This window comes from Aspergillus vadensis, assembly GCF_003184925.1.
Source record: "Aspergillus vadensis CBS 113365 unplaced genomic scaffold BO88scaffold_27, whole genome shotgun sequence".
In the NCBI taxonomy this organism is placed as follows: Eukaryota; Fungi; Ascomycota; class Eurotiomycetes; order Eurotiales; family Aspergillaceae; genus Aspergillus; species Aspergillus vadensis.
In genome coordinates this window covers 333694-359393 of record NW_020292065.1, presented here as the reverse complement: position 1 = coordinate 359393, position 25700 = coordinate 333694, and the positions used below count along the sequence as shown (strand labels likewise).

General features: G+C 49.9%; 8 protein-coding genes across 8 annotated transcripts; 3 read left to right on the top strand and 5 right to left on the bottom strand.

Moving 5' to 3' along the window:
- Positions 1 to 8061: 8061 nt before the first annotated feature.
- BO88DRAFT_408005 (putative GPI anchored protein) lies at positions 8062 to 9114 on the bottom strand. Its single transcript, XM_025707593.1, has 2 exons — positions 8648 to 9114; positions 8062 to 8583 (listed from the first exon to the last, which is right to left on the bottom strand). Exons 1-2 carry the CDS (start codon positions 8949 to 8951, stop codon positions 8300 to 8302), a joined length of 588 nt encoding a protein of 195 aa, XP_025558854.1. The 5' UTR covers positions 8952 to 9114; the 3' UTR covers positions 8062 to 8299.
- Positions 9115 to 10188: 1074 nt separating this feature from the next.
- Positions 10189 to 11656, top strand: BO88DRAFT_150058 (putative aldo-keto reductase (AKR)). Its single transcript, XM_025701513.1, has 2 exons — positions 10189 to 10579; positions 10662 to 11656. Exons 1-2 carry the CDS (start codon positions 10313 to 10315, stop codon positions 11346 to 11348), a joined length of 954 nt encoding a protein of 317 aa, XP_025558853.1. The 5' UTR covers positions 10189 to 10312; the 3' UTR covers positions 11349 to 11656.
- A 937-nt stretch (positions 11657 to 12593) lies between these two features.
- On the top strand, positions 12594 to 15036 carry BO88DRAFT_349726 (heat shock factor family protein; the record flags this gene model as incomplete). The annotated part of the gene is made up of 2 exons (XM_025703466.1): positions 12594 to 13060; positions 13113 to 15036. 2 exons carry the CDS (start codon positions 12594 to 12596, stop codon positions 15034 to 15036), a joined length of 2391 nt encoding a protein of 796 aa, XP_025558852.1.
- A 754-nt stretch (positions 15037 to 15790) lies between these two features.
- cwc27 (putative peptidyl-prolyl cis-trans isomerase) lies at positions 15791 to 17748 on the bottom strand (the record flags this gene model as incomplete). The annotated part of the gene is made up of 1 exon (XM_025712828.1): positions 15791 to 17748. Exon 1 carries the CDS (start codon positions 17510 to 17512, stop codon positions 15791 to 15793), a length of 1722 nt encoding a protein of 573 aa, XP_025558851.1. The 5' UTR covers positions 17513 to 17748.
- Positions 17749 to 18027: 279 nt separating this feature from the next.
- BO88DRAFT_408003 (DUF3431 domain-containing protein) lies at positions 18028 to 19221 on the bottom strand. Its single transcript, XM_025707592.1, has 2 exons — positions 18718 to 19221; positions 18028 to 18656 (listed from the first exon to the last, which is right to left on the bottom strand). Exons 1-2 carry the CDS (start codon positions 19110 to 19112, stop codon positions 18065 to 18067), a joined length of 987 nt encoding a protein of 328 aa, XP_025558850.1. The 5' UTR covers positions 19113 to 19221; the 3' UTR covers positions 18028 to 18064.
- A 310-nt stretch (positions 19222 to 19531) lies between these two features.
- BO88DRAFT_408002 (histidine acid phosphatase) lies at positions 19532 to 21309 on the bottom strand. Its single transcript, XM_025707591.1, has one exon. It carries the CDS (start codon positions 21156 to 21158, stop codon positions 19725 to 19727), a length of 1434 nt encoding a protein of 477 aa, XP_025558849.1. The 5' UTR covers positions 21159 to 21309; the 3' UTR covers positions 19532 to 19724.
- Positions 21310 to 22723: 1414 nt separating this feature from the next.
- On the top strand, positions 22724 to 24174 carry BO88DRAFT_373316 (aldo/keto reductase family protein; the record flags this gene model as incomplete). The annotated part of the gene is made up of 8 exons (XM_025704268.1): positions 22724 to 22792; positions 22849 to 22995; positions 23055 to 23159; positions 23212 to 23408; positions 23461 to 23545; positions 23603 to 23658; positions 23714 to 23859; positions 23920 to 24174. The coding sequence occupies 8 exons, from the start codon at positions 22724 to 22726 to the stop codon at positions 24093 to 24095; spliced, it is 981 nt and encodes a 326-aa protein (XP_025558848.1). The 3' UTR covers positions 24096 to 24174.
- Positions 24175 to 24335: 161 nt separating this feature from the next.
- On the bottom strand, positions 24336 to 25543 carry BO88DRAFT_491031 (NAD(P)-dependent alcohol dehydrogenase; the record flags this gene model as incomplete). The annotated part of the gene is made up of 3 exons (XM_025712827.1): positions 24336 to 24611; positions 24689 to 25221; positions 25276 to 25543. The coding sequence occupies 3 exons, from the start codon at positions 25541 to 25543 to the stop codon at positions 24336 to 24338; spliced, it is 1077 nt and encodes a 358-aa protein (XP_025558847.1).
- Between the last annotated feature and the right edge of the window lie 157 nt (positions 25544 to 25700).

Sequence of the window (25700 nt, the reverse complement as noted above, 5' to 3'; positions counted from 1 at the left end):
CCCTAATTCCAACAATAGATGAAACTGTCAGAAGGATATTGGAGGTGGTAAGAAAGACAATAGTCAGGGAATGTTAAATAAGGGCCACCCTACCCGAAATGGATGTTGAATGGGTAAGTAGTAGGGGGGATATGGGGGAGATGGGGGGGGAAAGAGGATGATCAACACAAATAGACAGAACTGAAGACTGGTAGAACTTTTGGAAGGGAGGGGGGAACGAAAAACGAAACCACAGAAACCAAACACAACCAGAGAGAGACAGACAGAGACAACCAAGGTGAGAGCGAATGGGATGAAGGGATTCCCGTAATCCAGAGTCAGATGGGGGACGGGACGGCGGACGGGGAAGATCGAAGGTATCCAGTGGGATGTCCTTCGCTAGTGGCTCTTACTTTTTTTTTTTTTTCTTCTTTTCCTTTTCCCTTTTTTATCCTTCTTCGTTTCTGGTGCTGGCTGCAGCTTTTCTTATTTTCCCTCAATTTGCTGTGCTGCTAGTATTATTCCCTTTTTTCCTAGTTCTGCTTTTCGTTGCTTTTTGTGTTTGGGTTCGAATCGGTGCTTTTTCTCGATGGTGGTAGAACCTTGATCCTGATATCACCGGGTGATGAAGTCACTAGAAGACGGCCGTCGCTGATCGGAGATGTCTGCGCTTCGTTTGTCCGCCTTGACTTCTCTTTGAGCTATCTATGCCCGTTGCGCGTGTTTTCTGCACAGCTCGTTAAGTGGCGGGAGGCAAAAAAAAGGAAAAGCAAAAAAAGGCGAGTCCCGGTAGCGTTGGGAGTGGAAGAAGTGGGAACAAATTCAGAATGGAGAATCTGAGGCTTTGCCCAAAAGGGGAGTGCGATCCTGATTGGTCCAAACACACAGGCAGGTCGAATGAGTCCAACAGGAACAGGGCGAAACAGTAGAATGGAGGATGCGGATGCAGATGCAAGAACAAGAATAAATAATGGGAAAATAAGAAAAGATAACAAAAGAAGTGAAAGTGAAGAAAATAAAAAAGAGGAAAGAACAAAAGCAATGCTAACTATTTGTCCAACCAAAAAAGCAGGAAGGTGGATCACCAGATGAATGAAGAGAAATCAATGGTGGTTAGTAAAACAGTAGCTAGCAAGAAGCTGAAAAGTGCACCCTTTTGTCAGAGTCTCGTAGGAAATTGATTGATTCAGGTCGCTTGATGGCTGTTGTTCTTTTGGCTGCAGTGCATACAGAGGGGGACGGATGATATGACTCTTGGATAGGCAGCTGGTACTTGCCATGTACTTAAGTACCTCTACCGACAGCAGAGTGGCTGCCAGGTACCTATTCAGTATTAGTAGCAAGAATGGGGTACCTTGTCCTCTCTTCTTCCTCCCTCCGGCTGCACCGCCCATCCGGTACCTTCCTCGAGCACTAATTTACCATCTATCATTTCCCTTCGTTCTAACTAGCAGTATTACAGCCGTATTCTCCTCGTTCTCCGTTCCCCCCTCCCTTTGCGATTTCCCCCCTGGACCCTCTGGTCAGGACTCGCTGGTTGCCAGAGAGAATGGAAGTACGGAGGCCCAGCTAATAGAAAATTGACTCAAAGGATACTTTCCCTCCATCACCTTCCTCCCTGCTTGCTTGCTTGCTTGCCTTAATCTGAAAATAACATCACACACCCCCTGATTCTAGAGCAACTATCAGTATTTCATCATCATGTGCTCTTCTCTATTTTCCCCTTCCCTTGGGGCGGTCTCTTTGTTCCAGTTCTTTCGCCTCCTCCCCTGTCATCCCCAGGTTTGTTGATCCCATTAATAAATCATCTCCTCTGGTGATTACCTCCTCCGCGTCATCGTCAACCCCTTCTCCGTAGCCAAGCCATATCACGGACGGTATGGTCCGTTCCCCCTGTCGCAATGTTTCAGACTCTCCGTCAACGTGTCTCTCCGTCCCTGAGAAATCGATACCGGAGCACTCAGGACACCTCACCCCGCTTCGAATACCCTCCTCCCCCCCCTCTTGCCACTTCCGGCAGCACGGGCTATCTTACCTACTGGACTCCCTCAGGAGCAGGTTCTACTACTAGAAAAGTTAGAGTGAGCGGAGGTCTGTCATCACGCATGACGCACCGGTTCGAAGATCGCATCCTCTTTTCGTTGTCGGATGTTTTCCGGACAATCGCAGGCCATCTTCTGCCTCTTGGCTTCCTTCTGAATCGAAACCCCATCTAGTCCACGGAAACGACTGTGCTGAGTGGTCCCGAAAGGTTCCTGACTGATGGTTCCTATCCGGGAAAGCTGCAAGCCTCCAACGCGTCCCTACTCCCTAGGGCCAGACTATGGTGGATTCGGGATCCGCCTGGAGTGGGTAACGGATGCCCTATAGCTTCATCACCTCTCCGAATAGGGGAAGCTCCCGTATTCACGAGCTCTTGCAGCTTTCCCGTTTGTCCGTTGGCCGATGTGCAACTGTTATGCTACCTCGATTTCTATATGAAAAATTTCTCTTTCCAAGCAACCGCTATCTACCACCATCTGGGAAACACCAACCTGATACCCATCAGGCATTCCATGGGAGGAGGATGATAGCCGGCTGACCCCCTACGCTGGCCGGGAGATCCTACCTGTCACTCGGAATTTAGCAGACCCCTGATGAGCGGTTAGCGGTGCTCCCGTCCAGTTTTCTTCCCTTCCCTGCAGCCGTCATTTCGAGGCAGGTACGGAAATGCTGTTAAGATTACCCCGTGCTATTATTATCGTCTGGACATGACATTCCCATCATTTCCCCTCTATTTACTTGACACGCAAGTCTTGAACGCATTCCATGGCTCCCCATATATGACGGGGACCTAGGAATACCTAAAAGTTTCTCCCTATCCTTTTCGGGGAAATTGATACTTACCATACAGGATTTAGGTAGGTAATTTTTGTCCCCTGACTTTTCTTCGACTCGCCTCCCCCAGGGCATCGAGACCAAGCCTAGTGACCCATCACCTTCCACGAATAATCGAGAATGCAATTGCCGCAATAGTAGTACAAAAGTGGCGAGGTCATTTTCGCGGATCCGCAAGGCCTCGGTGTTTTGGCTTACTACAGAGTACTAACTATGGCCACTACTCCTATGGGGGGTAACTGGACCCAATATTGGCGGTTTGGGATTAACACCCCGAGCTAGAACCCCGCTAGAGTGTCACCAGAACCTGTTGACTGGAGACGTCAGATTACCATGCGCTCTTTTCGAGCAAGCGCCCGAGATGGGATGTTGTCCGCCCGATATTGCTATGGAGAGGCCCGCTGCATCTGGCGCCTCCCACGCAGGCTAACAGCAGGCCGGTAACCGTAAGCCATCGGAGGGATCGAGATGATGGAAAATCCAGCACGTACGTATTCGGTTTCGGTACTTGTACCTGATGGGGGCGCCCTAAGGGTAATTTATGAGGCCGACTGGGCCAGTCCCCGTCGCATAGCCTACCGGGGAGTTCTGGGGGCGATCCCGGCGCGAGCTAAACTCCCAAGCGTTTCTATAGAACATTCTTAGTCCGTTCCCAAGTCCACCGAGAGCGATTCCATTCACCTTCCAGGCAAATTGGACTGGAGCCCGCTAGGCACCACGAGCCGGCCTAGTGCGCAGTCGATCTTGCTGATTGGAAGCTTCGATTTTAAATAAGTGTAACGATGGTGTGATTCGCTCCGTGACCGGTGCCGATAGGGGGAGCAGCCCGCTCCGGGGCCATCTCGACCGCTTTACGTGATCCTTTACGTCGGAATCGCCAGGGAGTTGGTTAGGGAGTGAGTAGGTGAAAGGGAGGGGCAGAGGCCCAGTATGTACACTGTAAGTCAAGTACATGCTGCCATTGTTGTTATTGTAGGCGGTGCAGAAAGTGAGTGGGTGGAAAGCAAGCGAGTGGTCCGCTCTGACAAATCCGATCAACAGACCGCAGGTGTGGGTTTGGCTTCCTGCCCACCACAAGTGTTGCGCCTGAAAAAAGTAGCTCACTGTCTTACTGATTTACTGTACAGGAAAAGGTTCGGATCATCGAAGACTATTCAATGTGCAGTGTAATTCCGGCCACTCAGGATGGTTGTTCGATGCTTATAATTAGCACCAGGCACACTCTGAAAGCGCTACGGAGAATAGTCTCAAGAGTTAACCGGCGAGGACTGCCTCACCCTCATGAATCAATAGTCAGGGCACCAAGGGTATCTACCCAAACTTAAGAGAGTAAGACGTCAGTGCGGCAGTGCTGCATCATGTTTCTCTGTGGCAATGGTGCGAACAATGAAAAATCAAGAAAAGCACGACTAACACATTTGAATGCCTCATATTTCGTTGCCAGGAAGCGCTGATCATCGAAAAGGACTCCCTTTTTTCTGCCAAGTTACAATTCTTTACTGACTGCCCAAGTATTCGGTGACTGACTGGCGGATGGACTTGATTTGACCAAACAGAGTTGCCAATCCATTCATCCGAGACATTTTGCCCTTTTCAGCAGGCAAGTCAGATCACTATCCATTTCTTGCAGGTCAGGGCCACTGCTGCCCACTGTGGGCTATGCAATATTTCTTGTATGCTTTGCAGCGGCGAGACCTGTCCATGCCCAGGGAGTATGGAAGAGAAGAACCAAAAATAATAATTACTATCCCACCATGACAATAAAGATTGCTACCCAATCTTCCAAAATTCCCTTAATGTTCTGAACCTATTTCCGAGCCTCCGACGTTGCTTTTTATTCTCATTTTTTATGGACCTGAGCAAACCGAAGGGGAGGCGTTTTAAGTACAGAGTCTAGTCTAGTCTAGTCTAAGTTGATCTATTTCATCCAGGGCACCGGCTACCGGGCCTAATGCAATGCAAGCGCCGCGCCGCCCATGTAAGCCACCTGATCCATCTGGGTTTGTTGCCACAGGAATTGCAAGCGAGAGTTCGGAAAATGAAACAGCTGAAACTGTGCTTCGTTTTGCTGTAGTTTCTGATACCAATAGGGACATTTTGGGTTTAGAAGTTTTATCCGAAGACGAGAGATAATGGTAGTAGTAAATAATATAGATAAATCCAACAGACTGCTAAATCCAGAATAAAACCAACAAACTCATATAACGAGTCCTCCATCACAGACCAAGTAAGTAAGTAAAAGCGAAGAAATTCTTCTTCCCCTTGACCATCTCATCCATTACTCACTCACTCACTCACTCACTCACTCACTCACTCATCCATGCACTACAGTAAATCTCATGCAAGGGTTCGACTCCGAATTATCAGAATTTCTTTCTTTCCCCATCCCCTTCCCTTTTTTTTTTTTTTTTTTTTTTTTTTTTTTTTTTTTTTTCTTTTTCACATTTGCACTGCCCGAGTTCTAGTCTACTACTCCCCGTAATTCGTTCAACTTTGCAGATTCTTTGCATGTTGCAGGAAACTAAGTCTCTAACTAAAAACCTACCGATCAGTGGATTGGTGGATTGGTTGGATGTTTTTTTCCTTATTTCTTTTATTCGAATTTTTGTGCTACCTCGTTTATTCGATGGGAGTTATTAAAAAGAATTGAATGGAATGTTGGATGGATTACAGTAGTACTGGTGGTTCATATCGCTTCGCTTATGTATTGTTTACATGACTGAATTGAATTTATATCTAATTATCTTGTGTTTGGAGTGGTGTGGTGCTTAAAGTTGGGATCAGTGCTTAGTTGTTGGTAGTTGTGGATGGCTGAGTATACACATTCACATTTAAAGTATTACTGTGGTTGAGGGAGTATTCGTGGCATTTACTATTCCCAAGATAAGTAATCCTTACCGGTTGGGCGGTGCAAGTTGCGGGTGTGTGGGTGGGCTTTAGGCAGAATGCGTGTGCTTTGTCTGTTGCCTGCAATTGACTACACCTATTGAGGATGGGTTCAGTTCGGTTGATTGTGGCTGTGAATTGTGGCTTGCATCTATTATGGAGATTAGGTGGCTTTTGGAGTGTGGCTGGTGTGCTCTCACTCCTTGTTTGACAGTCCCTTCGGGGATCAGTGTTTGGGAGGAAGTGGTAGTGGGCTTATCTGTGCTTAGCCCGTGTCTTTGATAGGAGTTTTAAAGCAATTTCGCTTTCAAGCAAGGAGATAAGGCATGAGAGCCTGGTGCACGTTATGCTGGGTTGGTGGTGATTACCTACTTAGTCATGACAGGTTCTTCAGGCCCTGTAATCAGATTGTGTGACATGGTGATTGCAATCATGCTGGTAGGTAGTACGATTTAATGTGGCCAGATATATACTGGTATATGATTCAGATCCAGTAGTGTGTGAAGTGTATAGCATATCGCTCGCTGTGCTTTTGTCTCACTTTTGATTGTATGATGGTCTTCGGACTCGATGATACGTTAGACTTGGGCACAACTCTTACTTCACAATAAGACAAGGGACACTGCGGGATCATGATCTGCTTCCCTTTTGAATAACTTGATATCCAAATGGGCATCATGGTTATAAGATCAAGCATCGGTGAAATCATACCAGCTGATAGCAGCGACATTTCTCCTAAATTAGTCGTCTATTCAAGCAGTGCAGAAAGTGAGTACAGGGATAAAATCTTGATCTCAGTGTCCCCCATCAATTTGTATGATAGAGAATAATTTTTTTGATCTTGCCTATAATGAAAAGGATCTCTAGAACACTTTGTGAAACACTATATAAACTGCCACACTGGTACATGGCGGACTGCCTATATGTTGAACGGTAGCTTTATTCTTGCTCGGCAGAAAGAACTTGACGCGCCACGGTTATTTTCTTGATACACACCTCCATGGTCTCTATTTCCTTATTCCTACAATTGACTTCAATATATGCTCCGCTCCATATCCTTTCAAACTCTGTTCATGCAGTGTACCTCACTCAGTTGAGTATTAATGGAATTTAAACTCGCTTTGTGACATGGGTTAGTGCGAAAGCGTCTATTCCCGACATATGTAAAAAATACCTTATACCCGGAGTGTTACTGCCCAATGAGTAAAGTTCGAGATTGCCAGTGGCGGAATATAAAGTTTTAGAAGAGTCTCTACTCGTCTCTTTGTCTATGGAGACTATTGTCTGTTGCTATGATTCGTTGTCGGCTTAACCGGTCTTGGGGGCTATGATCTTGCGTTGTATTTTCGCTATCTTTTTCACTGCTACGGTTTCAAGCGCTTCTTCAATGCCGCAGATTTAAGAGGTAATAGCACACAGCTGGATTTTCGTTGATATATTTGCGTATGGCTGGTTGGGGTGGACTACCAGCTATGGAAACATGGGGTGTTCAGCTATGTGGGCGCTTATGGAAACTGCGAGCTATTTGTTTGACTATGACGTATGAGATTTACAATCCAACACTTCTGAATAATATATTCTGCATTATCCTATGCAGAATGAGATCGGTGACATCTTGCAGTATTAGTATGTCTTATATGCCGGTACTTGGCAATAACAGACGGCATATATATATTTACCGAAGAGCCTCGTCATGATGTCTCAGAACCCGGTCCTACTAAAGGCCATGATACTATCTCAGTAACTCAAAGACTTAGCAATCATAGACATTGAGCTCTGACTGCAAAGCAGAGTTATATTCTCACAAGGAACTAATTGGGGGCATGTTCCGAGTCTGACTTGATAATGAAAGGATAATAAGTAATTTAATTACTAATTGGGCTTCGTGTGCAGTCATCCATAAGCACATCGCCCTACATACCATTGTTTTCTTTCATGGCTTGTTTCACCAAATATTCGTAGTCCATTGCTGATGACCATTGTTATCTGCACAGTAATGTAAGTTTGCCTTATAATAGCAGAGCAAACCTCTCGATGCTCTCGCATAATCTTTGGTATAAAGAAGTCATTATTTGTGGAGATGGGGTCGACACCCTCTTTCTAGGGATTACAACGAATGAGAGCCAGCAGCTGTGGTATTCGACGGAACATGGGTTCAGCTGTTTTTGGCTTGGAGTAAATATGCCTCGAAGATCTGTGTATATACTATTGCAACAACGGTACTACCAACTGACTTGCCAAGTTGGCATTCCACAGAATACTATGAATTCGTATATGTGTATGTACAGCCATCCACATGCACACCACAAAGAAGCAAGATCAAAGAACAAAATCATAAATTACTTCTGTAAGGAGCGTCCTAAACCCAACTAGCATATATAACACCCCTTTATATCATCCTCCACCATAAGCTATCACAAACACACCCCAAAATCCAATATCAGATAGCCAACGGAAGGTATCCTAGAGATGTTACAATCTCATCTCATCAATATATAAACTCATTTCTCATGACCATGACCGTCCATACAGTTTCTCAATCACTAAACCTTCCATCTCAAACCACACCCAAATACCCCATACCCATGGCCAACATCACCGCCACAGACGAAAGCCCGGGAATGCTCACCCCAGCAGCTCCATTAACATCACCAGTAGAAGAGGCAGCAGCAGCAGAACCACCGGTCGAAGCCGCAGAGCCAGTACCACTAGTCCCAGCACCAGAGCCAGTAGCGGTAGCGGTAGCACTCGTGCTGTTTATGGATTGAACAGCAGAAGTAGCGGCTGCTGCGTTCCAGGTTGTCGTGGACAGAGAGCAGGAGGTTAGGATATCGTAGGCGTCTGTTATAGTTAGCATATTACTCTTCATTTCTATACAAAACTTGTATGAAAAGGGCAAACCTACCATTATCATGCGCATCATGGTCGTCGTCATGGTCATGCTCGCTGCGATAATTGGCAATGCAGGCCTCGCACAATGGCAGAAGAGTAGGTGCCTCGACCCAGTTGCAGATGCAGTTGAGCTCGGCGCGGTCGTTGTCGTCGTACCGGTGGTCGCAGCCCTGGGTTATGCCTACGACGGGACCGCAGACGGACCAGCACCGGTCGGGGACATCGTCAGAGTCGAGGTCGTTGTCGGCGCGGACGAGGGGAGTGAAGAGGAGGGTGGTGGTGATGGAGAGGAGGGCTGGGATGAGGTGGAAGTGCATCTTCGGTTGCTTTTGCTTTTTGCTTTTGCTGCTGTTTGTGGTGTTCTCTTTGTGGTGGTGATTGGGAGGCTTTAGAGAGAAGGCCGCGTTAAGTAGTAGTGATTATTGAAGTGTGATAATGGTCTGTTCTCGAAGGAATTGATGTTGATGATGATATATTAATGTTGGATGGAAAGTGCTTCTTATTTATACCTTGTTTCTCTGTATGTCACTACCTACTTTGTTTCTATATTTGTTTTTTCTGTACTACTAGTCGGGGTAGGTGACATGCTGCTAGGAGAAAAACCATATGCACAACTACTCCTCAATGCAATATCGGAAACAACTGTCCTCCCTACATTCGTGAGGTCTTCCCACCCCCAGCTTGCCTGATTCGGCACGAGAGATAGGTGGAAGTAAGATCAGTAGCTCGGGTATATGCAACTCGGTCATGCCAAGCTGCGGGAGGACCCTGATCATCTCTGATAACACCAATCTGGGAGATGAGAACGAAGTTGCCTGGAAGTTAGTCTGAATTTGGTGTTGCTGAATGGCTGTATAGTTTGATAGTGTCAGGGCACCGCCACGGTGGGGTAGCCCGATATGCCGTTGCAGTTGGAGTCCCTGGGTGTGGGTCGCCATAGTTCAATAGTAAGTGAGTTGTGGAGTGGGTTGATTGATTGATCGGAATGATTCCCGGGGTTACATGGAATGTTGTTGGGGGTTGCTGGTGTAGTGCTGTTTTTGCATAGAGTCAAGGAGGTTTCTACTGCTGTCAAGTATGGGATAGGTATGATGTCATCTGTGACACTGTCAGTCGGGGCTCTTCTGGAACCAACGAGGAACTCAATCTGCGGGAGTTATCCATCAGCTGGCGTGACACTGCAGGGAAATTTGTCTCGAATGAAATGGTCCAATACTCAAAATTGGGGAAAGTCCAGGTACACAGTACAAGCTATTCCTACTCCACCCGCGGGTGAAATTCTAGCATCGGATGGATGCACTGCCTCCCCGCTATATTTAGTTCCTGCACAGGTTATAGAAACATCACACCTGCATCTGCCACTTAAAGCTCGGATAATGATGCTGCCTGTGTGCGAATGTGAGGGACCGGAACAAAGCTGCTACCACTAGTCGATTTTGCTGCAGGCCACCGCTATCACACACATCCAGATACCTATGTTTGCAAAGTCTTGTCGATATCAGCACAGTAGGTCCCTATGAGTTAGGTCATCATGAAGTCAGGTGCTCGCACCTTGTATGACCCGGTCGGAGTTAACCGCTTCTTTCTTCCTGCATCCGTTCATCCGCAGGCTTCATGACAAGGCATCTCGGCTACAACCCTGCATATCATCCAATCCATTGAATTGATCGACCTCACTATGGCTCGCGCTGCAATGACCAAACTCTCCTGGGAGAGTCACGTCCTCCGTCCCGTGCAAAATGCACCTCCCGCTATCATTCCCACATTAATCTATGGTACTGCTTGGAAGAAAGACCAGACCGCCGATTTAGTACACCAGGCGCTCGGGGCTGGTTTCCGCGCCGTGGACACTGCTGCCCAACCCAAACATTATCGCGAGGACTTGGTCGGGGAAGGCATACGCAGGGCCCTCCAAGACGGCTACGTCCGACGAGAAGATCTTCATGTAAGTGGTCAAACCACAGCAAAACCCAAAATTAGAAATCCTCCATTGCATTTCGTGTCTGCCTGTTGCTAATTCATGTCAGGTCCAAACCAAATTCACGTCCGTCAATGGCCAGAGTCCGGATAATATGCCGTATGACCCCAAGGCCTCGGTGACCGATCAGGTCCGTGCGTCTATCAAGTCGTCGCTGCATAATCTCCGGCCGTCAGGCACGGCGGATAGTGTGAACGACGCATACATTGACATGCTCATTCTGCACTCACCGCTGCCGACGATGTCTCAGACATTGGAGGCTTGGTCCGCGGTTGAGAGCTATGTCCCTCACCAGATCCGTAGCCTGGGTATATCCAACACGACTCTGTCCATCTTGAAGGAGCTGTTTGGCCGAGCAAAGGTGAAGCCTGCTGTGGTTCAGAACCGATTCTATGCCGACACACAATACGATGTTCCCTTGAGGGCCTTTTGTCGGGAGAACCAAATCATCTACCAAAGCTTCTGGACGCTATCGGCAAATCCAGAATTAATTCGCTCGGATGCTGTTCAGCTGCTTGCCCACGAAGCAGATATCTCGCCAGCTGCAGCACTTTACTGTCTTGTTCTAGGACTGGGACACACTACGGTGTTGGACGGTACAACTAAGCGCCATCATATGGAGGAAGACTTGGCTGCCCTGCAGAAGATCGAGCGTTTTACGGAGGATCAGCCAGACCTGTGGCAGAGAATACTGAAACGCTTCCGGCAGTTAACTGGTGACCAGATGGTGGAATAGACTGATTCTCTTGATGGTGAAGTCTTTGATTGCTTTCATCCTGTACATCTGTGCTGGGTTCATCCAGCCCCTAGATGTTTGGCTAGGGAAAAATTTGAAGCGTCAGAAATCGATAGAAGCATCATGAAACCTCTGGAAGGAAAACAGGCTTTGGATCAGGCCGTTCGAAGAAATGGGCCAAGTCGATGCCGCAAAGATTAACGGGTGGTGATTGGACAATGGGGCAGTGGGGAGCTTGCCGTCCCGAAGGAAGCCAACCTCACTAGCAAGTACTTAGTAGAGGTCATAACAGTAGCGTGGTCAGCAGCGATGGTTGCCATTGACGATGGTTGCTGCCCGTAAGTGAGAACAAAGCCTTTGACGCCCAGGAGGGATACTAGAGTGAATAACAACGGAAAACTGCGAATCGCGACTGAGACGCCCTCGTCCACGTGCCGTCCGCTGAGTCAGCCATTGGCCAATCACGACTCACCGCCGAGGTTTGAGATCATCACCGCCCGCCAAGCATCTCGAGTTCCCGAGTTTGCTGGCGGTGACCAGACGCCGTTGCCTGTCCTGAAACCCCTCAGATCCAACTCCATCGCTTCATCCCGTTCTCCGTCGCGCCCATTCTTCTTCACCTCCCGTGGTGGAAGGCTTTGTTTCTTCTGCGCTTTGTGCCTGCCTTTGTTGCGCCGGCTCGGTTGTATCTCTGAACCCACCTTCGGCCCCAGAGCCTTCCCGTGTTAAATAGGCTCTGTCGAATCTCCATCGCCAGCCTCGATTCGCTCAAGTAATTCGGATTCAGCGACTGCATCGCATCCAGACGCATATTCTCGGTTCGATATAGAATTGCCGTGTTCGCAGATTGCCTGAAGCCCGCCTTACATTCGATTCTTGCTACTACGCCTAGCGTCTGCGGCGGCGCCGTCGCGTCTCCGCCATTGACACTTGCGCCTGCAGTCCCACGCTCTCTCCGCTGCTGAGCGTTCTTCATCCTTCTGAGTGCCATCGCCCTGGACATCTCTGAGAATCACGACGTTGATGACAAGTTCCCCTCCTCATTTTCGGATTGCCCGTGCCAACTAAGGCCTTCCGCTCACCCCGCCATTTACCCGAACGACTAAGTACTTCTCTCGTCTCTCGCCCAATCGCCGTTACTCTTTCTTCCCTCCTAGTAGACGACGCTAGGCCATCGTATACGCGACTTTACTCGCCCCATAGAACGTCTTCGCTCTTTACCGACCGTTGGTTTCGTCGCCTGTGATGAGTCCTCAAGGAATTACCCGCAAGAGACCTGCGCCTGGCACATCCCCGATCGTCCATCCTCAGCTGGGCCCATTATCCAATTACCCTCAGAACCCCGGAAACCAACTCTCCAACGACCAGTTTCTGCAATGGGGTCAGACCTCCTCGAACGTGTCCAGTCCCTCCTTCCCTGATTCCAACCCCTACAGCGCTGCTGCCTACACATCCAGCCCGGACGTGCCTGCGGCCAATGTTACTGCTGCTGCTCCGGGGCAGCTTGCGCGTCGCCAAACCCCAACTCAACTGGTGAATCGCGGTCGAGGATATGAACAAACGCCACCGTTCTCCGATCATAGTACTGGGACTGGAGAAAACGGGGGATGGGGGGAGAGTCTGGAGGACCTATATAAGCGCGCGATGGTTGCGAAGAGGGAGGCGCAGGCCAAGCGGAAGCAGATCCCTCCGTTTGTGCAAAAGCTGAGCAGGTAGGTCGACCGACTGACAGCAGCGAATGAACGAGTACTAACTGCAGTGTAGTTTTCTGGACGAGTCGAAGAACACTGAACTTATCCGATGGTCTGATGATGGAAACTCTTTCATCGTTATGGACGAAGATGAGTTTGCGAAGACCCTCATTCCGGAGCTGTTCAAACACAACAACTACGCCTCTTTCGTTCGCCAGCTGAACATGTACGGCTTTCACAAGAAGGTTGGGCTGTCGGACAATTCGATGCGTGCTAGCGAGCGGAAGAACAAGAGCCCGAGCGAATACGCCAACCCCTACTTCAAGCGCGGGCATCCTGACCTGCTATGGTTGATTCAGAAGCCCAAGAACACGGCGGGCCAGGGTAGCAAGTCTGGGAAAGCAAACGTGCGTGTGAAGACAGAGGAAGCGGAGGACCAGGATCACGATGACTACGGGGATGATGGCATTGGAGCTCGAGATGATCGTGCGCGCAACCGCCAATTGTCTCTCATCACGAACAACGTCATGCCCAAAGACCAATTGGCAGGCGTGTATCGAGAGCTACAAGCTATCCGGCAGCAACAACAGATCATTTCCAACACCATCAGCAAACTACGGCGCGAGCACGAGCAACTGTACGCGCAGGCGGCCAACTTCCAGGAGCAACATACGCGGCACGAGAACTCGATAAATGCCATCCTCACTTTCCTAGCAACTGTCTACAACCGCAGTCTGCAAGGACAGGAGGGACCGCAGAATCTGGCGAACTCGTTCGCCGGAGCTATTTCCCAAGACCAAGGTAATGTTGTCGACATGGGGGACGATTATACGCTGAGCACCCTGGGTGCGTCCAATCTGAATAGCCCTGGTGGCCAACGGTCAATGAAGAAGCAACCCCTCTTGCTGAAAGCCCCCCCGGGGTCTGACCGGCAGAGCCGTGCGACAACATTGTCCCCTGCCGCCACCGCCTATGACCGCTCACAGCCGCGTGGCCATGGCCGGCAGCCGAGTGCGTCGCAACCCGGCCATGTCGAGGAGGTGTTTGACACGAGCCCGCGGCAGAAGGAAGCGGCGGTGCCAGCGAACCAACAGTTCCCACAACGGGACATCATGTCGGTAATTCAGAACTCCAATGCGCGCAACGGCATGCCAACCACGTTCGCCGACTTCCCTAATGTGCTGTCATCCCTTGAAACATCCGGAGGAAACTCGCCACTCACCCCCAACCAGCGTGCAGATATGCTCCGTCTGATGGCCAACGAGAGCAATTCCAGCGGCACCAGCCCGCCGGTGTCTCAAAACAACGCGCTGATGACCCCGACGCCACCGCCGATGCCACACAACTACTCAGGGCGGCTGGCCAATACACGCGCGGAGATCGACAACCTGGTGAAGATGCAAGCGGAGCAAGACCGTTCCGTGCAGAACCTGACCAACCTGCTTCAACCCTTGAGCCCTACAGGCACCATCCCTGGCATTGGCACTGACGGCAGCGTCCCCCCTCCCCCACTAAATCTTGATGAGATTTTCACCAACGACTACTTCACGGACATTGGAGACCTCGAACATAATAAAACTAGCTTAGATTTCGGCGACTCGTCGCACTCGGTGCCGGTCACAACATCAGCCGACCCAACGGCGACGACCGGCCCCGAGGACGGCGTGATCAAGGATGCCTCCGAGCTGTTCGATTTCGACCAGATCCCAGCAGAGGGTGATATCTTCAGCGGAGCCAACCCGCAGTCGACGGCCGGGTACTACAACGGTTACGACGGCAGCGGTTATGGAACCAACGCAATGAGCTCGGGAGTCGGCGCGGATGCGCAAATCCCCATCAACCACGAGTCCAATCGCATCGAGGCACTTCCAGACAGCGAGAGCACCAGCCCGGCCAACACGGTGGATGATGGCTTGCAATATGGCGGGTCCGAAACTAACGATTCTCAGGGAGGTAAGGGCAATGGCGGCGGCGCGAAGCGGCGCAAGAAGGCTTGATTTTTTCTATTATTTTCATCCTGCTTGATGACATTACTAACGGGGCTGTGTGTCTGCGGAAGGCAATATCAAGAGCCAACCTTGGAATTACGAATACGAATAAAAGCTTAAACTTTACATTTGTCTTGCCTTTTCTCGAATGAGGTATATCGCTGCATATAATCCCCAATACCCATACCCATGCCCTATGAACCCATCAATTCCCCTCTCCCTTCTCCCGCCTGATTTCAAACAACAGACCAAGACATTACAATTCGGTTGACAGGTTGATTGAATGATTGAAAATCACGCTCCTCTTCATTGACTGACGGCCTCACCAAAGAAAGAAAAAAAAGCAATTATACCCTTATCACACACACTCCTCCCCCTTGCCTAATCATCTGGTTTCCTATCTCCTCTTCCATCCCGTACACGAAAGAATGCTTCTACACATACAACGATTCTAATGATAGCGGCGCACGTTTTGTTCATAGTATGAATTAAATAAAATGATATTAGGTTCTCCTCTCTTGCTCTTTGCTTCGCTTTCCCGCTGGTTAATTTTGGATTTCGTACGAAGCGTACTGTCTAGATTGCTAGCTTGGTACTGATTGTAAGTTGGATTGATTAGTAGTGGGTGTATGTTTGAGTTCCATTGACGTTCTATCCTCGTTCGATTCCGATATAACATGTAGAAGTAGTATAGGATATAGTATAGTATGTATGCTACACATCAACTCATCATTTGTCAATGTCAATGTCAATGAGAGAAAAGTTACTTCCTCCCCTTCTCCCACTCCAAGTCTCCCACCCTCCCCCTCTTCCTATCCCTCTCACGATCCCGTTCCATCATCCCCCTCTTCTTCCTCCCAGATCCGGATCCGGACGCAACAATATCCTTCTCCTTCTCCCGCGGATCAATCACCATCAAGCTATCTACATCGTCCGGATGCTCCTTCTTCCATTTCAGATCCTTGCCCAGCGTATCTTTCCCGAAGCGGAGCTGGTGCGTTAACCAGCCTTGGTCTGTGTCGTCGCCTAATTGGTTGTCTTCATTGCCTTCGGCGGCATCAGTGCCGGCTGCGTTGTTGTCAGACCAGGACTTGCATGATTGGCAGTTCACGATGAAGTGGAGGTCGCAGAGTTGAGATTCCTCGTCTTCCTCGTCTTCTTCTTTCTCTTTCTGGGGTTTGGGTTCGGGTTGTTTGCTGGTCGTAGTGGTGGTGGTGGGGGCAGAGTCGGCGTTTTCGAGTTTCGCTTTGAAGGCATTGAACATCTTCAGTGCGGCGTTGTCGCTGCTGCTAGAGAAGCCCGTTATGCCGTTGCTGGCGCTGGTACTTGCCGACGATCCGGGTGGTGGGCGTCTGCGGCCGCGGATGGCTGTTTGAGGGATCATGGCTTCCAAGGCGGTTTTCTTGCGTCCTGTGTCTGACTCGGTGGTTACGGTGCGGCGCATGGAGGCTTTCAGGGACTCGATCTCGGCGTTGGTTCGCTCGAGTTTGGACTTTTGTGCTGGCTGTTCTTCCGGGGTAGGAGAGCGCTCAGGAGACTCTGGATCGCGCAGAGGAAGTTGCGTCGCTGGGTCGGGACTCTTGGGTCGGTCAATGGGTGGAGGGGTGGGCGATGCGCGCTTGCGTGGTGGTGGTGACGGTGACGCCTTCCTTGCTTTGGGCTTCTTCTCTGCTGGCGCATCCCCGTTCCCAGCTGTGGTATCCGTCACCAGCGCAGCATTGTATTTCGGCTTCGCCGGCCTGACAGGCATCTCCTCACCCTCTTCTCCCTCATCATCACCAAAGCTGAGCAGCGTCTTCCCTCCCTTCGCCTTTCCCTTCTTCTTCGTTTGCGCCGCCTTCTTCCCACCCTTCCCTTCAGCAGTCGCAGTCGCAGAACTTCTCGCCGTCAAATCCCTCTTCACAATCTTCCCCTCCAACGGCCCCAACTCACCCACCTCACACCCAGTAACCCTAATGGGGTAAACCGGCCTCTCTGTCCCCTCGACCACCTCCCCCTCCGCAATCTTCAACACATTATAAATACTGTCGCCCTCGATCCTCCCAAACAACGTACACTGCCCATTTAACTCCCGACTCGCATCCCCCAACGTAATGAAAAATTGACTCCCGTAGCTCCCGTCCTCGGCTTTCGCCATCCCAACCAATCCGCGCCGATTGAACCGTAACCGGCTGTGCAGTTCATCGCGCAGGACTACTTTCTCGTTCGGATCGCGCGCTGTCGGGTCGTATTCGAATTCGGGTTCTTCGTAGATGCTTGTCCCGCCTGAACCGGTGCCGGTTGGATCGCCGCCTTGGAGAATGAAGTTGGGGATGATCCGGTGGAAGATCGTCCCTGTGTAGTAGTTGTCTTGAATATGTTGGAGGAAGTTGCGGCATGTTAGGGGTGTTTGGGAGGCGAAGAGCGCGATGTGTAGCGGGCCGAGGGTCGTGTGGAGGGTTGCGGAGGCGGTGGCGGTGGGTTCGGTGTTGTAGTGTGTCGACATTTTGGTTCAAGAGCGCGCGGAGGCGTGCAGGTGTGAGGGTGTTGGAGTGGAAGTTGTTTGGTGGTAGGTGGCAGCTGGAGCTGCGCGATTGGGGAGATCCGTGTAGGTAGGTGGATAGGTGGTAGTTGTTGAACTGATTGGTTAATTCAATTCATTAAATTCAAGTAGGAGGAGACGACCCGAAGCAGGGTCCGTGGTGCGAGGGAGCGCGTGCGGAGGTGAAGTCGGAGATGAAGTTGAAGCAGTTGGAAATTTGCGTGGGTCACGCACGTCATGTCGCGCCGGCGCGGCGGTAGTATTAATAGCGTAGCTCCCTCCGCTTGATCTACTCTACAACAAACCCCCTACTTTCAACCACTGCTGCTGCTGCTGCTGCTCTCAATGTGAGCATAACTGACTATATTAATCTAGTATTACTATTTCATTATGGAGATACATCATTGAAAAAATCACAAACCATAAACATCCTCAAAACACTTGGCCGTATCAGGACAACTAACACCAGTCAGCAAGCACATCACCCCAAGCATCGACAAAGATGAACTCGACTTACTATACAGCCTCTCTTCCAAAAATAACATGCCACAATGACCCCATCACCTGCTCAATCTCTTCATCCTTCAACTTTGTCTCCATCACCCACTGCTGATACCTCATATACTCCTCCCTGGGCCGCTTGTGCACCTGCTCCCTCGACACCGCAAACTGTCCACAATACGGCGTCGCAATCTTCTCCGGCACATCAGTGCTATTGAAGACCGTCTTCCAGATGACCGGATACTCATGTTCAATCGTTGTGACTTGCGCACTAGTCTCGTTGGCTTCGGAAACCGGATGGATCACGTTCCCGCACTCGTCATTTGAACTGGAACCAGAACTACTGCTAGTAGTACAGCGGAGATTAGCAAACCCGTTCTTCTGGACAAAATCGCGTCGGAGAAAAGTAACGGCTGCCACGTTCCCGTAGTCGCGGAACTCGGTGTGACCTGGTTTGCGGTGGTTGTGCAGGAACACGATTGTCGCGGGCAGGTGGTGATAGTGGTCGATGATGTATTGAAGATAGACGGTGCTGGCTTTGCCTTTGTTCTTGGGGATGCTGAGGGGGTGGCGTCGGTCGTCGCGCGTGTAGATTGCGTGGCGCCAGCTGGAACTGTCAGTGGTGATACAAGAAGTATGGATGAGGTATATGGGGGGTGGGCGCTCACTCAGCCAATTCATTGATGAGCCAGTCAGGTCTCTCGAATTTGAGTCGCCCGACGACAATGACTCCGTCGATGGGTGTTTGCGTCGTGTCCAGCATGTTGTCAATGGCCCATTGAGGGGATGAAGTATCCTTCTGGTACGAAGGGAGGAGGTCCGTTATGAAAGGACGCTTCTTCCTGCCGACTGATGGGGAGGGCGTCGCTGAAGGAGTGTGCGATATGTCTGCCATATCCGGCTGTATAGACTGTGTAGGTTTGCTGGATTTATATTCATCCTCCAGGGGATTCGTTTCGGGGATAACCTCCTGCTGTTGCTGGACTGTGCTCACTTGCGATCCGACCCAGAGTACAGTGAGGACCAACAGAGCGGCCATCGTTAAGCGGATAAGGACCTGCATGGTTGAGTAGATGCTGGGCCTGTAAGACTGGCTGCGGGTGTCGCGTTCGCGGGCTGGAGAGCGCACCGGAGTCCCTCATGGAGATTGACTGTAGATGTGTCTGGAGTGGTAGTCGTAAGAAGAGAAGAGTGCCTCGTCATCGAAGAAACTTTGCAATTGTATCCAGAACAGCCGAGGTCATGATGTAACGGCTTAGGTGTCGCGATGGCGGGCCTCCCCGTGGTGGAACCAGAAGTGCATCCATCCATGGTTCAGGGTGTTCGTCGCATCCAGGCCTCGACCCAGTTTTTGATGCAATCTACTTTGAAGATGTGGTTACCGGAAATGAACCGGTTCGACTATTGACAAAGAGTCCGAGGTGGAAGAGGAAATAGCTACGAGGAGATATTTGGTGCGGCGCAGAATACTGGAAAGACGACAGCGTCAACTTAGTAAATTATCATAACGACTGTAGTGCTAACGTAGGCTCATTACAACTCGGACAGGATCCCGATACGAAGTCAGCTATTGGTGGAAAAGTAGCATAAGACTGGAAATCACGATGCCCCAGCCATCATAAAATCATGGTCGTCCAACTCATCAACAAGACATGCTCACTGCTTTTGTTCTCACTTAAGTTGTTTTGTCTTCTTCGTCAGCAGCTGCGTTCTGTGCAACTGCGCCTTTCTTGGTAATGCGGAATCCTCCCACGAGAAGGAGGAGCGCCTCTGCACCAAGAATGACCGCCAAAGTCACCATTGCACCGATAACACCCGCTACCGGCCGGGAGATACCACTGCTTGACTTCTGCTGAGGCGCTGAAGTAGAGGTAGTGTTGGAGCTGGTCGAGTAAGCCGCACATTGACCATCGGTGTTACCACATGCCTGGCACCACTGCGACTGCGATGTGACGGCAATCTTCGTGCTCAGACGCTCAAAGTCGGACCAGGGGATGGTGGCACTTGACCGGCCGTAGAGTGGGTACTCAGTAGGGCTATCATTCTTTGACTCATTGAGTGTACCGTTGTGGAAGACGAATCGCACGCTGATGTCAGAAGTGGAAGGGAATTCGCTTGAGGTCGAGTTCGTCACCAATTCCCAGGCCATAGAGGAAGCATAGTCAGGGATTCCAGTGAAATTGACATCCGCAGCAGGGAGCTGTGCCAGACCAAAGTAGGATAGGAATGTGCCGTAGGAGCCGAACTGAATGTTCAGCTTGGTTTTTCCCTTGGATGTGATCGTCTTGTTCAAGCCTTGAAGAACGTCACCTGCCAGCATGGCACCTGCTACGGCACGGATGGGCTCAGACGAGTTGTAGGCCAGGTTGTATTGTTCAATGTTAGCCAGCAGGAAGGCCTGGTGGAGCTGCTCGGCTGTTGGGACATTGGTGGTATTGTGAATGGAACCAACATTGAGATAGTCAAAAATGGTGTAAGCATTCTTGAAGCTCATCGAAGACTCGGAGAAGGTACTGTTCAATAGCGACGAGAGTGATTGATAGAAATCGGTGGTAGAATCAAGAAGTGAATTATACAATGACGAGCTGTAGTAGTTGTTGCTGCTGACTTCCGCATTCTGACAATCGGTCGCACTCTGCAGCCAGGTGGTGTCCTCGCTGTTTGATCCCGAGTCGGTCATGGACAAGGGGATCAGCTGGTATCCATCCAGGGGAGAGTCGACGACTGTTCCATCAGCCAAGGTCTCGTTGGCTGACGAGCCGACAGGCGGATAGACTCCTTGCAAGAATCCTGTGGCAGAGTTCTGCAGCACATCGTCAGACGGGGTGGAGGCACTGATCTGGCTCAGCTTGACAATGTCTTCACTGATATCCTGGATCCGCAGAGAGGAGTCCGAATCAATGTAGCGGCTCCGCCAGTAAGTACCAGTGGTATAGACCTCACTGTAACCCAGATCGGTCAACTCCGTGTCCTTCAGCACCTTAGCCGTGCGGTCTCCATGCCGAGCAAAGATGTAAGCACCTAGCACCTTCTCAGCAGACGCTGGAAGGGCCAGAGACATGGCCATCAAGGCCAGACAGAGACCAGAAGATTGCGAAGAAGTGCGCATGATGAGCCAAGCGTGGTGTCACTGGGAGGAGAAGTGAGGGGAAGCAGCAGACTATCTATAAAGGGCGTAAAGACATGCATGCATGGGGGGATTTAGAAACCCCCCCGCGGAGAAGGTTCTTATCATGATGACTCGCCCACGGCGGGGTCCGCGAGAGTGTTTCCCGGAAAGGCAGGATTGGAGAGGGAAAGAAGGACCGACAGGGTTGAGCCAGTCTAGACTCGGATGCAGATGGAGGCAATCCGTGGGCGAATCGTTGGGCTGGTTGGCTTGGATAGCCCGCCTTGGCTGTAGCCGGTCTCTTGGCTGTCACGAAGAGTCAACAGAAGAGACATTAAAGGTAATTGACTTTAATAAGCGAAATCAAGCATACTCTAGATAAGAGATAGTATATGTCAATATGGGTATCGAGATGGAATGTCAATGGATGTCTGAGAGGTGTTGTTGGGAAGTCCATCTTTCCCCAGACCCTGAGCTGTTCTCAAATGCCGAGGAGAAGCAAAACAGGGCTCTTCCCCACTTTTGACTTTGGAGTCCCTGCAGTATAGGGCGGAGATGTTGACCAATGATTTCATTCTTGCAAAATACTGAAGATTCCTAGTCGCATCACATGACTGCAGTTGTATGTTATAGCTTTGCCCACTTATTATTACGAACATGCTAATTCATGTGTTTTTCCTGGATCTAACATCCAGTGAGGATCGACCTGTAGGGCTTAAGCTCCGTGTCTCTAATCCACAACCAATAAGTTATATATATCCCTACTGAATTAGCTATGATATCAATGAAATTAACATTTCATCTAGTATTCTCTAATTTCCATCCTCGTACTACTAAGTAGATGCTTATACTCCTTTGCTGATACTGGAGACACTGAAGGTCTATAATAAGTCAGTACTAATTTCTGTTCTGTGCTTGGCCCTATCTCTTTCACTAACATCTTTATCTAGGCGAGGACTATCCGAGGTACTAATATGTAGTTACCCAAGTAGATCATGCTTTCTCTCTACCATGAGACACTTTAAATAATCCTTCTACATACGCCAAATTGCGAGTTGCGCAGCTCTCAATAACATGGACTACTGTATTGCTATCGACATGGTCATTGCGACTATAGCGTGTGCCGAGCATCTAATTTATATAATCAGAACATATGGAGGGCATGCTTCAACACCTTGGTCGTTCCGACAAACCTAGCTCTTCATCCTGCTTTTGTGTTATATCTGTTCTCATTACATTGGGGAATTCGCACGGGAAAATAACTACAATGGAAATCGGCGGTCTCCTCAACCCCACAGCGCTGGACATATTATCCTATGGGAAGCTCGGAAAATAACCCGGAAAAGCATCCGGATACCCTACTACTTTTCCGACAACAGCATTATTTATACGCGATCTATACTCTTGTTCTCAAAGGATAGAAGCCCCAGATTGATTATAGGTATTTCGTTATTACCTTTGCCTAATTGCCGAATTCATCACTCTCTACCGTTCACACCCCGAGTTTGTGTGACATTCCTACTCTTTGCAACAAACCAACCAATATCCCACCTCAAGTTTCCGAGATGGCGCTAGGTCGCACTTTCAAGCTCAACACAGGCTACGACATGCCTGCCATTGGCCTAGGAACTTGGGTGCGTCAATTACCTTTACGCAAAACAAATTTGCTTCATATCTAACAATCAAATAGCAATCGAAGAAAGACGAAGTGCGCGATGCCGTCATCGCAGCCCTGAAATGCGGTTACCGTCACATCGACGCCGCAGCAGTGTACGGCAACGAACAGGAAGTGGGTGATGGGATCAGACAGTCTGGCGTTCCGCGGAAGGACATTTTCGTAGGCAATGCCTCAAACCGAATCAGAGTACATGATACATCGCTAACATGTATATGTAGCTTACCAGCAAGTTATGGAACACCCACCACCACCCTGAGAACGTCGAAGAGGCTGTGGATAAATCGCTCGCTGATTTGCAGACCGATTATCTTGATCTGTATCTTGTATGTTGACGAGGCGTCCACTAGCTGTTGAGGTGATGCTGAGAAATGTTAGATCCACTGGCCTGTCGCATTCAGATACTCAACAACCACTATCCAGCCCGTTAATGAACAAACGGGTCTGATTGATGTCGTGGATGTTCCGATCAAGGATACATGGGCTGCTATGGAGAAGCTAGTCGAGAAGGGGAAAGTTCGCTCTATCGGAGTGAGCAACTTTACTCGCGAGAAAATCGAGGAGTTGTTGAAGACGTAAGTGAGCTTGGTACCTTGTCTGTATTGTTAAAGCTGATCGCATATATAGAGCAAAGATCACCCCCGCAGTCAACCAGATTGAGGCTCACCCGTTCCTGCAGCAGAAGGATCTGCTGGAGTGGTCGACGCAGAAGGTAAGATACTTTATATCTTTGACACCATGGCTATCATACTAAGCTGACAATATACAGGGCATCGTGATAGCAGGCTACTCACCACTAGGCAACAACATCTACAACATTCCCCGGTATGCACCCAATCTTCTATCTTCACATACCACAATCAACTAACAGATAATCCAGCGCCGTCGACGACCCCCTCGTCATCGAAACAGCCAAGAAACTAAACAAGACCCCCGCACAAGTCCTGATCAGCTGGGCTGTGCAACGCGGAACAGTCGTGCTTCCCAAGTCGGTGACTCCAGAGAGAATCGAGAGTAACTTCCAAGGTAACCCCCAGTTTGTTCCTCATCAACAAAGTTCCCCATATGCTGATATGCACTAATCAGATTTCATCCTCCCCGACGACGCATTCTCAACTATCCAGTCACTGGAGCGACACCAGAGAATGAATTTTCCAGCTAGAATTGGAGTGGATATTTTCTCGGAGGTGGGTGAGGAGAGTGTGAGGAAGAGTGCGCTTGCTTGGGCGGAGGAGCAGAGAGTGTTGAAGGCGAAGGCTTAGTTCTAGAAGTCGGACATCTTAGTTCAGTCTATGGTGATGGATCGTATGTGTGGTTCTGGTGACTTTTGCGGACGGATGTACATAACATGGCAATTTGGAGATTGTTTCGTAGATATATGGCTACCTTGATTCAACTTGATGAGTAGTAAGCCTATCATCAAGGATCCTAGGAACGACCTAATGTCCTCGGCTAATTTGTTCAAGTCAACACAGTTAAAATTCTCTATTCTCTATGAATATTTAATCATCCAAAATCTGCACCTTAATCGCCCCCGAACGGGGATTACTAGCCGTATCAAACGCCTGCAACCCCTCCTCCAACTTGTACCGATGCGACACCAGCGGCTTGAGATCAATCATACCCGCAGCGACCAGAGCAATTGACTTGGGGTAAATATCATGGTACCGGTACTGGAATTTGAGGTTGATTTCCTTGGCGGACATGTGCATGAACGGGATGTTCTGGAAGTCTTTTCCGACTCCGATCACGAACACGGTGCCTCCGAAGCGGGTTGCCTGTATCGGATCAGTCAGTCACTTATCACCGTAGACACAAGATATGTGTGAATTAGAGAAAGGGAGGGAGGACATACATAGATACCAGCATGCACACTACTCTCCACACCCGTACACTCCATCACAAGCTTCGCTTCCTGTCCCAGCTCGGATATAATCCGTTGACCAAGATCCGCCGAGCTCTCGCCCTTCTCTACCTTGATCGGTCGGACGCGGGGAACCAGCTCCTTTGCCTTTGCAAGACGGTTTTCATCGAGGTCGGTGATTACGATGGGCTCAGCGCCAGCAGCGTTGGCGGCAAGTAGGGTGACCAGACCGATGGGCCCTGCTCCGCAAATAACGAGTGGATCAGCGAGTCGTAATCCGGAGCGATCAATACCCGCCAGCGCGACGGTCAGTGGCTCGAGGAGAGAACCCTCTTCGAAGGAAACGTGGTCGGGGATCTTGTGGAGCCAGGCTTCAGGGTGGGCGTGGTATCTGCGCAGAGTACCATGGTGCGGGGGTGTGGAGAAGAAGACCACGTCCGGACAGGCGTGGTAGAGACCTGTTCGGCAGAAGTCGCAGGTGGGTTTGGAGCAGGGGACACCGCATTCGAGAGCGACGCGGTCACCTGGAGGTTGGACTGGTTAGTGGGTGGTCGTATGTAAGGTGGTGATGGATTTACCAGGCTTGAAGCGTGTAACGGCCTCGCCGACTTGCAGTACCACGCCGGCACTCTCGTGCCCTAGGCCGTTGTCGCCCGTCACGATCATGGGTCCGATATGGCCATGTTTCCAGAAGTGAACATCAGAGCCACAGATGCCGGTCGCGCGGACGTGCACTAGGCACTCGGTTGGTGCGATCTTGGGAATCTCGCATTCCACTAGCCGCAGGTCGTTGGCTGGGCTGGTGTGGATGGCGTAGTTGGTGGGCTTTTGTTGGAGGATCTCCATTGTGTTAAGATGTGCGCAACGTTCTAGGAGGAGGATTTACCTTTGAAAGGGTTGGGAAAGTGCCATATTTATGTGATTTCTCATTCACTTGGGCCTCATTTTTGCCATACTTCAAAAATTGGACGGCGATACCCCCGAGACGCGGGGGAATCGATGA